The sequence below is a fragment of the Callospermophilus lateralis genome, chromosome 9, assembly GCF_048772815.1.
Source record: "Callospermophilus lateralis isolate mCalLat2 chromosome 9, mCalLat2.hap1, whole genome shotgun sequence".
NCBI lineage: Eukaryota > Metazoa > Chordata > Mammalia > Rodentia > Sciuridae > Callospermophilus > Callospermophilus lateralis.
The window spans coordinates 72,603,134-72,616,510 of record NC_135313.1 but is presented as its reverse complement, the minus strand read 5'-3'; the positions used below and the strand labels follow the sequence as shown (position 1 = coordinate 72,616,510).

The 13,377-nt window shown below is 34.3% G+C and overlaps 1 protein-coding gene across 3 annotated transcripts in view; it reads left to right on the top strand.

Moving 5' to 3' along the window:
- Gpd2 (glycerol-3-phosphate dehydrogenase 2) overlaps positions 1 to 13,377 on the top strand; it is a 140,307-nt gene that overhangs the window by 118,563 nt on the left and 8,367 nt on the right. The window contains exons 17-18 of one of the 3 annotated variants that reach the window (XM_076865783.2): positions 1,533 to 1,654; positions 3,603 to 4,896. In XM_076865783.2, coding sequence (XP_076721898.2) covers positions 1,533 to 1,654; positions 3,603 to 3,606 — 126 coding nt within the window. In that variant the 3' untranslated portion in view covers positions 3,607 to 4,896. Of the gene's footprint in view, positions 1 to 1,532; positions 4,897 to 13,377 lie in introns of those variants that run through there. The other 2 variants (XM_076865784.2, XM_076865782.2) reach the window with 2 other exon arrangements.

Genomic DNA, 13,377 nt, shown 5'->3' with positions numbered 1-13,377 from the left:
AATTTAATAATTATTTCTTGTCCAATTCTAAATGAAAGAGGCTATTCATGCTTCTAGTTAGTACAAATATACAGTATAGTATTCAACTTTAAAATGCTGATCATATATCTCATGAAATGTATTCACACCCAAATATGAATTTTTTCTTATAATATGATTTTTAGAAACAAGTGACATTTAAAGAAACCCTTAAGTTTTTGAGGTTGATGCATACTATACTATTTATGGCTGGAAGAAACTCTTGCTCTATCAGTTTTGTTAGTTCTGCTAAACTTTGAAGGTCTTCCTGGAATCAGAGACAAAACAATAAACAATAATTGCTCTGTCTTTAGAGGTCAGCATTTCATTATTACATTATTATTCCCCAGATGTAAAGTGTGTTTTCAGATTTGTTTGTTTGTTTTAATAGAACATTTTCTTTTTCTGAAGATTAAGGGCCCACATTCATCCCATAAACATCTATTTTTGAATATAGATATAGTTTTTTAATCATCTTCACAAAAGGGTCACTATAGATACTGCCTGGTTACATGACTTTATTTCCTGGTTTGGGCTTTAATGACACTTCTGCATGTAGGAGTCCATCTCTAATAAGCAATCACTTGTGAAACAGCTTTTAATAAGGTCATGAAATTCTGATCCAGCCCCTTGGCAGATGCCTCTGACTCGTATGCAGAGCTGATTTTAAGAAATGTATCTCTCTAGGCTAAAAGCCATAATCCTAAACATATTTTAAGAATTTTTATACATTTTTTTTTCTGATGAATGGCTACCTCTGTTTTTTTGTTTTTTTTTTTTTAAGTAAATAAATAAAAAAGACTGGAGAAATGAGATCAAGAAAAGCAAATAGTTAAAACCACATCAATGTGAAATGGAAAAAAAAAAATCCACATGCTCATAATTGCAAGGTGCTTTCCCGATTAAAGGCCTTTGCCCGCTGACTGCATGTAATTTCAAGACTAATTCTGATTTTATCCATTGGATAAAAATGAATTAGGTAAAATCTGGGCTGTGGAGTGCTTTTAATTCTTAGGGTAGATCTCTGGGTCTACTTCCAAGGACTTAAATGTAAATTACTTTAAAAGTCTTTAAGGAATTTGGATTTAGGGGACTTGAAGTTGTCAAGTACAGTAACACTAAAAAAAGGATCAGGTCATGCATTGTCTTTGCTCAATCCCTGAGATTTCTTTTTAAGATTTTTAAATGGAATTAAAGATCCAATATTTGAAGTTACTTTTTTTAAAAAAAAAAAGTATGCCCAGAGCACATTAAGGGACAAAAAGTACACATTAAATCTGCTTTTAAAGGGAGGCTGATTTTCTAAGTAGATGTTGTTTTTGCAGCGGTGGTAAAATACCAGCCCCTTCTCTTTTTGAAGTGTTCAAAAATTGTGCTCTTGTCTGAACTGTAGTACTTGCTATGGCTTTTGATGGAGCACTTAGTTACCTCTGCCTGCCCAATGGTAACCATTAAAATGCTGAGAGGAATTGTCTGGCCTGCCTTCTGAATCTGTTGCATATTTTCTCTTTAAGCTTATGAGTGCTATTCAGAAAGGAAGGGTGTCAGGAAGCCGCCTTGCTATACTAATGAAAACGGCAGAAGAGAACCTGGACCGAAGAGTTCCGATTCCGGTGGACCGTAGCTGTGGAGGATTGTGAGATCCTTGTTTTTTGTTTTGTTTTGTAAAATCTACAGCCTACAAACATACGAGCAACAAATCACCATGTAGCAGCCAGAGATGACTTCAACCATTATAAAACAATGGCTGTGATAGTTGCCTTTTTTAACACTGGAAAACATTCCAAAACTTCAGAATGTTGGTCTATTTGCCAACTTAATTTGCCAATATTTTATTTGCATCTGCCATTCAATCTAACTTCTAAAAAGTGTATTTTCTCATTTTCAATGCACATTGATTAATGTTTTGCACTCATTTTGTGATCTGTTAGGCATAACACTCTCCTTTTTTGTTTATTAATTTATTTTACAGCAGTTCTAGGGGTAGAAATGGAAAAGAGAAGCTGGAAAAAATTTGTGACACACACAAAGCTGTGGACTTTAAGCTTGTGGATAGCATTTTTGTTCTTAAAGAGAGTGACCTGTTCAAATGATGGTATTTATGGAGACTTCTCAACTCCTCCTCCTCCAGTCCGACTACCTTTCTCTTCCAAACAATGCTACACAATATTATATCTCAAGCACGATTGGCAAAACTGGAGAGGGGAAAAAAAGTTTAGATCTGGTTAAGAGAAACTATGAAAGGTGCTGGAATTGCAGGTGTAAGATAAGGATAGCATTGACATTTGCTGGGAGTTATAGTGATAGTTTCATCTCAGCAGTTCATTTTTTCTACCTAGTCACTGCTGGTTTTCTCTGACTATTATGGGTGCCAGGAAGATCCTTGTTTTTGTGTTTTGTTTTGTTTTGTTTTAACTTTAAAACCAGCATGTAAGTGGCAAATTGTATGTAATGGTATGGGACCAAATCTCTCCAATCTTTATCGTAGTAATACATTTAATGGTTAAAAATGTTTCTTTATAAATTCACATAGAACACTAGTTTCAATCCCCAAATCCTAAATTTTGAAATAGGGGATATTGTTAAACCTGGACTTTTTTTCTAATGGGTATCTGCAATCCATAGTGAGAGGATAAGTAATCATTAGTTAATTTAATTATAATTATATGTAAAATAAGGCAATACACTTAAGTATCCAAGGTCAATCTTGTTTAAAACCCTTATCCTTCTGCACTCAATGAAAAAATTATCAGTTTACCAAAAATGATAAAAAACAAAATGAAAACCATACCAAATGCACACATATACACTGCAAAAACAAAAATCAGTGTGCAATGAATATAACAAATAATGCACTAAATGAAAAATGCCAGTTTGGATGCTTTTGCTATAGTTTTGTTGGCATTTTTAACTAGTCATCAGTATTTATTAATTGAGCTTCCTCTTTTGATTTTTGACGCTACCTACTTTTTTTTTTTTTTTTTTTTTTAAGATCAGATTTTGAGTGTGATAGGAAATGTATTTCCTATTATTTCACCACAGGCTGTCGTTGCCTGGACTTGAGGTCCTAGTTTCTTGAACTGGTACATAAAACACTTTTGTGTTATTATTTCCATTTATGTCAACATTATAGAATATCTCTATGCCTCATTCATGTGGGTTATGAGCCTGTATATCATAATATGAACTGGGAGGTTCACTCACCTGAGCCTCCACCCACACCCTCTGAAACAAACAGCAAACGCAGGGAGAGACAGCATCTTCACTCATTTTATTTTAACGTGAAGTTTAGATGTTAACCACTTCCTAAAGGAAAACCTAAAACAGAGTGAGTGATGCTCCCAGGTGTCACTGTGAATTTTATTTTCTTTCAAAGTGTGAATTCTTTACACTGGATTTTTTCTCTTTTAATAAATGGAAGCTTATGGCTTTGCAACTGAAATGTTTTTTTTATCAACACAATAAATTTCACTGTTTAGAACCCAGTGTTACTAAGTAGGTAGAAAAGCTGTCCTTTATCACTCCAGATGATATATCACAATATTATACATTTGTTCTTTCTCTCTTTCTCTCTCTTTTTCTAGTTAGATCAAGATAACGATGACTTGTATCCTCCCTGATTCTGTTACAGTAGGGACAGGCTTAGAATGACTGGCTCTGGCAGATCTGTGTTTGTTAAACAGGCCTCGTTTGTGCACGCTTTGCTGTGAATGAAGTTCCTTTAAGGACAAAGAAAAGTGTACTTTTCTTCACTTGAACATATCTGCTTTTGCTTAAAATCTGCTAATTCTAAAAAGCATTTGCTCCTTCACCAATCCCACAGACTCGTTTTAGAAATGAGCTGATTTAAAGCCATTACTGTGGATAGAACACCCCAGCATTTTTGTGTAAATTTTTCATTAAACCTGTATAGTCATTTTACCTGATTTAAAAAAAAAAAAGGATAAAGAAATAGGGGGATTAAACCCCTTTAAAACTTATACCAAGCACAAAATAATTTTTTTCTTCTCGCCTAAACATGATACTAGTTGGTTCTGTTGGAGTGTTGGGCTGTGTATGCAGGGATTGCCTTTTATGGTCAAGTGATTTATTTCAAGAGTCTTTCAGGGGGGATTGAGGTGAAGGAACCCCCGTCTGTGCTGGAGAGTTGAAGTTCCTTTAAATGGCCCCCACCTCTATCATCACAGTAGTAATAATGTTGAATGATTAGTTAAGCCAAGGTTGTCTCCCTCAGATCCAACCTGCTGAAGTTTTCTTGCTTTCAATCAATTTATACTGACTATAACTTTAGGATTTCTAGTATTAAATGCATGCTTCCTATTGTGCCTTAGTTTCTGGCATTTTTTGTTTGTTTGTTTATTTGCTTCAAAATATGTAGCTTCCTGTTTTGTACAACAATTTCATTCTTTTACTAAAAATACTGTAAGGATCATTGGTGATTTTATTTTTCTTTTTATGCATTTGTAAAAATTTTTGGCATATGAATGTAATCATATTGAAGTCAGTGATGCTATAACTTGCACTGTGTTGCATTATGTCTACTTTTTATAGAAAATAAAAAGGCCCTACTGTGTTTTCAATGAATATCAAGTATAAGCCCAGTAGTGGAGTGGATATACACACTGCATGTTTGTGTATGTGGCACTTTTATGTATTGTGTTGGGTTATTGTTCTAGATTGGACTGTTAAATACTATGTTTGAGGCTGGATTGTCATTTTTATAACTGTCTTGGTGTTTTATCACCATTATTTATTACTTTTGATATACAGAATGAGCTGCATGCATTTATAGAGCAATAAGAGGATGTATTTAATGTGCCTTGTTTTTAACTGAATAAGAACTGAAAGCATGAATCAATAAAACTGATTAAAATGGTCCATTTGCTGGCATTTTGATGTTACTTGTAGTCAGACAAATAACTTTGATTACTGTTGAAGTTTAAAAGAAAGTTTGAAAATATATTCAGAAGCTATATTTTCAATGACACATATTCATTCCTTTAGCTTGGGATTTTATAATTTTATCTCCAAAAGTGAAATATCTGCAGAGACGGATGTGAATTTATGAGACACCAGAATTATTTGTATTAATTTGTTACTGCAGCCTTTAGGGCATGACTTTTGTATTGGTGCAATCTTATTCCAAAATTACATTCATCCTATTACAACTCAGTTGGATTCCTTTTTTTTTGGTCAACGAAAGCCTTTCTGCCTATGTGTTCCCAGGCACACTGATGAATTTTATCATAACTAAAATCAATAGAAATGAATGGGAAAGATTACATAATCCATTTTGATCATCTTACATGTCAAGTTAGTGCAGGGTTGCCAAGTGTTGATAAATGCTCTGATAGAAAAAAATGCTATATATTTTCATTGTCAGTAAATCAGTAAGGCTGTTATCAGTTTTAACACAGGGCAAATTTTATAATGCACATGTTATTTTGTAGGTTTTAATTTACACGTGTACATGGAGTACATTCTCAATTTGTGGTTCAGATGTGCTGCCTCCCAGGTCTGCATGGTCAAAGGCATCCGTGAGCTTCTGAAGGTTCTTTGAAATTGTATAGAATACCCCAAAGCAATGGCTCCCAGACAGACTTGGAACAATGAACTGTTTGTTCAGTGCCTGGAAAAAAAAAATACATAGCAGTTCAAGGCATTTTTTATTGATCCAGCTTATCAAATTTGATAGCACTTTAAAAATTTTCAAACTATTGCCCCCAGTTTTCAAAATGTATAAAATTGATGGTTTTAAAAAAGGGAAATATGATACTAGCATCAATATTTTGCAATTTTTGTCAGCAGTGCATTGTCACTGTTGTCAGATTTTACCTGATGGCATTTGACTTATGAAGGGAAGAAACAACAGAAGTTTTAAATTGATCTGGCACCCTCGTAATGAGAGAATTCCTGTTTAGGAGGCAGAAATGATGAGCCTTTTGTTCCCATACTTTGTATTTTAGGTCTCTAATTAGCTACCTAACTTGTGAAAATACAGGCAGAGAACATGATGTATGTGAACCTTGAAGATACCCAGACAGTCCTGCAGGTCTTGTGCTAAGAAGGCTGTGGGCCTTTTGCAAAAATCAATAGGTATCTTTATATTTTGCTTGATACCTGGTCCAGAATAATAAGATTCATGTGATCTAAGCAAAATACTGCTTTAGCAGAATTATCAGTACCATCTTTTTTTCTCTACATTTGACATGGAATTTGATTGTTTAGCACACCCTACTGAAGAAATTCACATTGGAGTTCTTGAATTTAGGGAGGTTAGGTATGGATGTATTCTATAGGCTTAGGTAATATATCATGTTCTGTGAAAGAGATAGGAGGATTGGATTGCATAGAATTTGCCTTGGATATTAGAGCATGGTATGTGGTACTGCTGGTATGTGGTTACATGAGCTTGTGAGCCATTCATGTCTAATGTGTCTTAAGCAGAGCATCCCTGTGCTCATTTTTTAGGTACAGTGGCTCCTATAGAACCAGGCTCACTTTTCTTCTTCATTGGTTGCTGGTAGCTTTCTTCCACTGTGTCAAGGAGTTGGGAGGTTTAAAAAAAAATCTATAAATATATATTTAAAATATTTTTTTCTTTTGACCATGCTTCCTAAATAATCTTACTTAATCTTCAATTGAAGAGTGATATTTTTATTCTCATAGAATTTTAAGCAAGGGCTTTCCTCTGTCCAAACTCCTTCCTTTCTGAAGACATTTAAATAGTTTCTGCTTCTTCCCTTTTATGTGTTACTGGTTAGATTTTCTCACCATTGCTTCAATATCATTTTTTTTTTGTTTTTCATCTCCATCATTAATTGATTTACAATTCATTTTTATGCATACAGAGTTTTTCCTATCCAAGTTAAGAAGCTGTAAATCTTAGATCCATTGAAATGACAGTGAGAAATATTTCATTTTATCCCATGAATCATTTGCCATCCTTATTGTAGAAAAATGGCAAAATTATGGTGTAGTATGTTTTCATAAATTATCCTGCACACCCCCCCAACCAGCTTCAGTTCATTTCATTATCTGTTTGGAAAGACCATAAGAGTCAGAATCCAGACACTTGTGGTAAACAATTCTGATTTTACAGCAGGCTAATCAAAATTTCATAACATTACAAATTAATCCTCTGGTACCGTGAGGAATTTAATTCGTTTACAAAATATATCATCTATTTTATAAGTCAAAAATAGCTTGATTTTAAAGTACATCCCGTGATTGCTAGTATAGCAACAGGGGAAGAGTATCGAATTCTTTAAATAATGTATATAATTTTCATTGGGTTTCATATGTCAAAGTAGTCATTTATGTCCTGAAAGGTTTGGGCTTTGCACTATGTTGTTTGAACACTATAAAAAAAAATCATGGCTGCTTTCAAAAGGGACAGATCATAGGTTTGTGTTCACATACGACCTGGAATGAAAGAACTTATACAGGGACCACTTCCCTTCTTCAACCTCTATAAGGAATAATCTTAAAAGTGAAAAACTGAAAATATTTCACAAAATATCTTTAAAATGCACTGAATGAAATCAGCTACCATGTTATACTGTTACTAGATTTGGCTCTTGTCTTACATCTGTTTTGTTGTGAGATCTTTTAAGGAACCATGGTCAGTTATTTATATAATTGAAAAAGTCAAGTTTATCCTGATAAATATATTCGTCATAGTGAACTGCTAAACTGTTTTCAAAATGGGCCATTTTTTAAATGGAGCTTATCCAGCTTGATCCATGCTTTAAGCAGCACTGAACCATTAAATAAAAACCTGGGACAAAATGCCTTTGAAAAGGGTTAATTAGCTTTAATATTGATTTATTCCATATAGGACGGTAATAGACTAGAACATTTATTTCTGTTTTGGATCATTAAAAACTGGCTCTAGTTCTTGAACAATTTGTTTCTAATAATTAAAAATTAGACCAATTAGAGTAGTTTTAGTATAACCTTACTATACATGATGCACTTTTTATGGAAACAAAAGCTTGATTACTGTTTTATATCTTATTAGAATCCCATCAAAAACACCATCTCAACAAAACAAAACAAAACACCATCTCCAAAATTCTCACGAGGTCATTAAGCTCAGGTCAGGAGCATTTCTATTTCAACCCTAAAGGGAAGGTGAGATGTGGAGGGTGTTAGTGTATAGAAAGAAAACTCCCTAAAGCTAAATTGGCATGTACCGATCCTGGGGTCATTTTCTCTAAGAAAGGTTTGTTTCTGTCTTCTCCCTTAGTTACTTTCTCCATTCATCGGCTTAATACTTGAAAAATATGACTGAATTGAAAAAGTTTACCTCAGCAAAGGTGCTTGTCTATCTGCAGGGGAGACCTCCCTTGCTGTGTTTAGTTTTTGTTCTTATGCTGCCCTCTAATGGATACCAAATTATTTCATTAGACCCAGAACAAAAGTAAATTTTCAGCTTCACGGGGTTCCTGCATCAGCCCATCACTCTGGGAAATTGTGTTCTGACCACATTTCCCTTTGCACAAGTGCTGGTTTAGGAAACATCTGTACTATTCATGTAGTCACCCTGGCCAAAGTTTCATTCCTGTTCTGAGCAGTAGAGGGACCGCAATGCTAATTTGTGCTCTGTCGAACTTTCTTTTTTTTTTTTTTTTTTTTTTCTTCTTTTCTTTTCCAACTAGCAGTAGGAAAGAATTGATGTTCTGGGGGACTTAAAAATGAAGAGTAAAAACAGTGTAAGTGCTGTATTAAGATGATATGCTGTATGTTTTATCAGCCACTGGCACCTAGTTCAAAAGACAAAAAAATTAGCAGCAGTGGTTTGGGAATAGGCCTGTGCACGAGGTGGATATCAAATCCATACATGAAGAATATCAGCACTTTTCACATGCTGCTTTCTGACACCCATTGCTAGAGCTGAAAACTATCTCTATTGTCCAGTTTGATTGCTTGAATCAAACTGATTTACAGCAAATCCATCTGAGCTTTGATAAATCTATTACAGTTTCATTTCACTGATTTCATTAACGTGAATAAAACCAGCCATGCTTTCTGCATAACTGCCTTTTAATGGCTTGGCCCTGTCACCTGCCTGAATATTAATCCCCCTGACTTATTGCTCCACAGAGGGAATGAGTAATGGGTATTTGAATGTGATCAGCACAGTACAATGCAATTAAGGAAGCAGTACTGTTCTGTGCCTTTAATCCTGAACTAATTTGAATTGCAGTTTGATAGCACAGTGAATCCTGCATAATTATGTAGGGTGCATATTAAACTCTGTGACAAACCGGAGAAGCTTTTAACCATCACAGCTATGGTAGACAAGTGAAGGCTAGAGTCAGAGAGCCCACTATTGGACTGAGAGCTCAATTAATAGAAACCTTCAGCAGGGAAGTCTTGGGCATGCAACATATCTTGGAACAAAAATACAAAGCCTTGATTTGTTTCAAATAGATTTTAATTTACAAGCACTGAGGCTTTTCAGAGTTCCTTTCGAGTTTGCAAGGTAGCGAGGAAAAAAACTGTCCTTTAACAAAACTTTGTATTCTTTTGGTTCCATCAGCAGTTAGAAAACCAGCAGCTGTTGCAATTCACAGCTTCTTAGCTTCTTCGCTATCCAGTAGTTTGATCCTCTACAGTTCTGCAAACAGTGCATTGAGACAAATAGAATAGGTCAGTTAGGAAAATGCACACATGCATACACACACACACACACACACACACATACACACACACAAACCCTCATGCACACAAAAATACAACTGTTTAGAATGTGCTCATTTATAATATCCTCTTTCCTCAGAAGTTTGAAAGTCATTTCATCAGGAGTCAGGCTTCCCTGAAGTGTATATGTTATATGATGGTAGACTACTGATGCTATAAAGATGCTTACATTACTCTATATGAATCCTAAGGATAATAAAACAAAAATTATGTAAACTTTGGATCTTTTGTGAATATACTGGCAACTGATTAGCATGATTGCTCAGAAATATTTTCTTCCAGTTTTAAAAAATCCAAAATATATCAAGTTCAAGCTTTTGTGAAAAATAAAGGGTCAGAAATAAAGACAGTATGGTCTTTATTTATACCCTCATACTATAGTCTTTTTCACAACTGTTAGTTTCACAACTGAGTAGAAATAAGAAAATGAGATGTATTAACTTATGTCTCGGGCTGGTCCTGCAGTGGGAAATAACCATAAAAGGTCAGAAATGACTAATTTGCTGCTGTTAGGGCATTTAAGGTAAACAATCAATATCATATTTTTAATGCACATTATTATCCAAATAAAAATGACATTTTGATTCTATTTAACTATTTTTATATAGCACTCTAATGTCACTTTGCTATAGTAGTCCTGATTCTTAAATGCTTTGTGGATGGAGTAGAAGATAATAAATAAGGAGATGGCTTTTACTTAAACAGTAGGAGACAGCACAATTACATTCTAGAGGAAACGTGTAGTAGGAAAACCTCATAACTTTTTACTATAATCTAGTCAGTACTTAAACTTGGGTGTTTCTTTTTGTGTCACCTATTGATTTATTAATAATGCAGGTGACACCGCAGCTTTAGGAAATTTGGATACAGAGAGACTGTTTGAGGAAAATACCTAGCACTATGTATTTATTTATTTTTTTGTAGAAAGGTATTTGTTGCTATTCAATGGGGGACTCAGTTTTAATCCAACAAATTGTTATTCAAAATACACTAAATGCAAAATGCATCAACCAAAATGGAGTTGGGGGAGGGAGTGACTTCCCTAAGGGTGTACAATAATATTAGCAGGATTACAGACCTTTAATTTTTTTCAATCTAATTGAATCCAATAGAATTACTGTAGGTTCTTAAGAGTCACCATATCCTGCTGGGCTACTCTAATCTAAATATTGCTAGTTAACCTTGTTTTTCAAAAATACATTGGAAAAAGCTAAATGGAACCTCTTTCCATAATCAGTTTACATTATGTTGCACACTAACTGTTGATTACATTTTCCAGAGATGGATTATTTCCCTTATGCTACCTGAAATGATTTTTTTTTTTTTCGACAATAGTGCTAGACACCGGCTTAAATAAAATAACTTTGTTTTTAAAGGCTCAAGAAACATTTCAATCATAGGTGCAAAGAGATGAGTATAAAGAAACTACAAAAAAGTATCGTAGAATTACTAATTTTTTAAATATTAAAAAAAAAATTAGTTGTAGTGGTCAATGCCTTCATTTTATTTATTTGTTTTTATGTGGTTCTGAGGATTGAACCCAGGGCCTCTCAGGTGCTAGGCAAGCACTCTACAGCTGGCTATTACTATTAAAACACCTTCTAGTGAATTGTATTTTTAAAATCAAAGTAATTGAATATATAACACTCCAGAGAAATAAAATATTTGAAAGATTGAGCAGAATGCAGCTTACATTCTGTTATGGTTAATCATGGAAAAACGAATAAAGAAAATACAAACTGTTGGACATCATGCTTTTAAGAGTATAGCATTAGCTTTATGAAATCTCAATAGGTTACTTTTGCAGGTAGAAATATTTCTCTAATTTTGTGTTTATTTTCCAAAAACTTCTGAGGTTTTCACTTTATTTCATCCATTGTGTTAAAAATATAATGACATTAAGAGCCTATTATTGCTGTTGGGCATATCAAAAAACGTCATAGCAATCTTTGTTCACAGATCTATTTGGAGTTTTTGAAGGGTATTAAACTAAGGCTTCTCTGTAGTATGACAAGCATTGTTGTATTAATCTATGAACTCTAAAAATAATAATAATAAAATCTCCTACTTTACCTGCTACCTCCACCTTCCCCTAGCCCTGTTATTATTATTGTTGTTGGTTTTTCTTCCTAAAACAATTCTAGGCAGCAAGAGAAGTATGTTGCTTGGGCTAAGGCTGGGCTGTTAGCTAAATTAAGCCATTGTGACTCAAAATCCTCCTTTAATAAGGTTCATGCTGTCTACAACTTCATCATTTTCTGCTGAATGATAATTACTTTATTCAATCATGTTCAAGGTTTTAGTGAAAGCTAGCATTGATTGATTAACTTCAATTACCATGCTTACATTTGCATAGATAAAAACTGCTTTTCAATTTGTGAGTGGCACGCCAGTGGAAACCCTGCGCTGATATTTGCATTTCAATGTGAACAGTGAAGAATAAAGGTGGAAGAGAGGTCTGATCAGTGCTAAGCCCTTTCTGCTTCAGTGCTTAAGCATTTTTCCATAAACACTCTTGTTATGATGTTAGTTTGTTCAAACCACTCTGAGGTAACTGATGGAGGCTCCTGTTTACAAGCTTTCCTGACAATTGAACAGTATGGATTAGGGGGAAAGGACTCCCGCAGTAGCTTGCAGGCTGGCCACCAAGTTAAAGAAGAGTGAAATTTCCTCCTGTAGCCTGTCACAGCAACTCCCAAATGCCAACAGTGCTTTGCAGATCTACCTCATCTGCAAATGATTGACCCAAACCCGCTCTGATTTGACAATCGCTAGTGCTTTTTCCCTTGAGCAATCTGCTGGGTCTAGGAACCAAATGGTAAGCATTCATCAGTCCAATTTTTTGTTCCATCCTCAGGCAAGGTCCGAAGAATTATGAATAAGTCATTTTATTTTTACCAAATAATCCTCATATCAAATGTTTACTTATACTAGATTATCAACTGAGTAGTTTAAATAACCTGAATTTTAGCATGTGTAGGAGAGCCTGTTTTTCTGGGCCATTGGTGGTTCAGAAATTCAGAGACTTGGTGTAGGATTCTTTGCTTTTTCTGTATATCCAAAACTAATTAGGGTTACAATATTCTTAAATCAATCATGGAAAGTTCAATCGTTATAGAAATCACAAAAACTACTAACCAGAGAATTATTTTTTCAAATTTGAACCTTTTTTCTTCTTCTATCAAGATAGGCAACTAAGAGGACATATAAAGCTCAGTAACTTTTTTTAGACGTTAATATTTTGATTCTAAACACCATTAGCACCTAGTGGAACTCAATAAGTCTTTTGTTTGTAATAACTTTGAAAGCTAAAATTCCTACACCTTCCAAGATGTTTCTACTTTAAGACTAGATAGGGTTCTCTAAAACAAGCTCAATGATTAGATCTTTAGAAAAAGTAAACAAAGCTATTGAAAATACACCATCAGATTCAAATGCAGACTTTGCATGGACCCCCCTCCCCAAATTCTATTCAGTGAATTCTAAGCTGCATAGGGAATTACTTATACAATTTAAAATCTATATTTTAAAGCATATATTGTTTCTGAGTATTCAGATAATTTGAAGACCAAATTGCATGTGGTTTTACAACAGTTTCCTCTTTGCCAAATAAAAAAATCCCCTGGGAACTTCATGTAATTTTTAAAGACA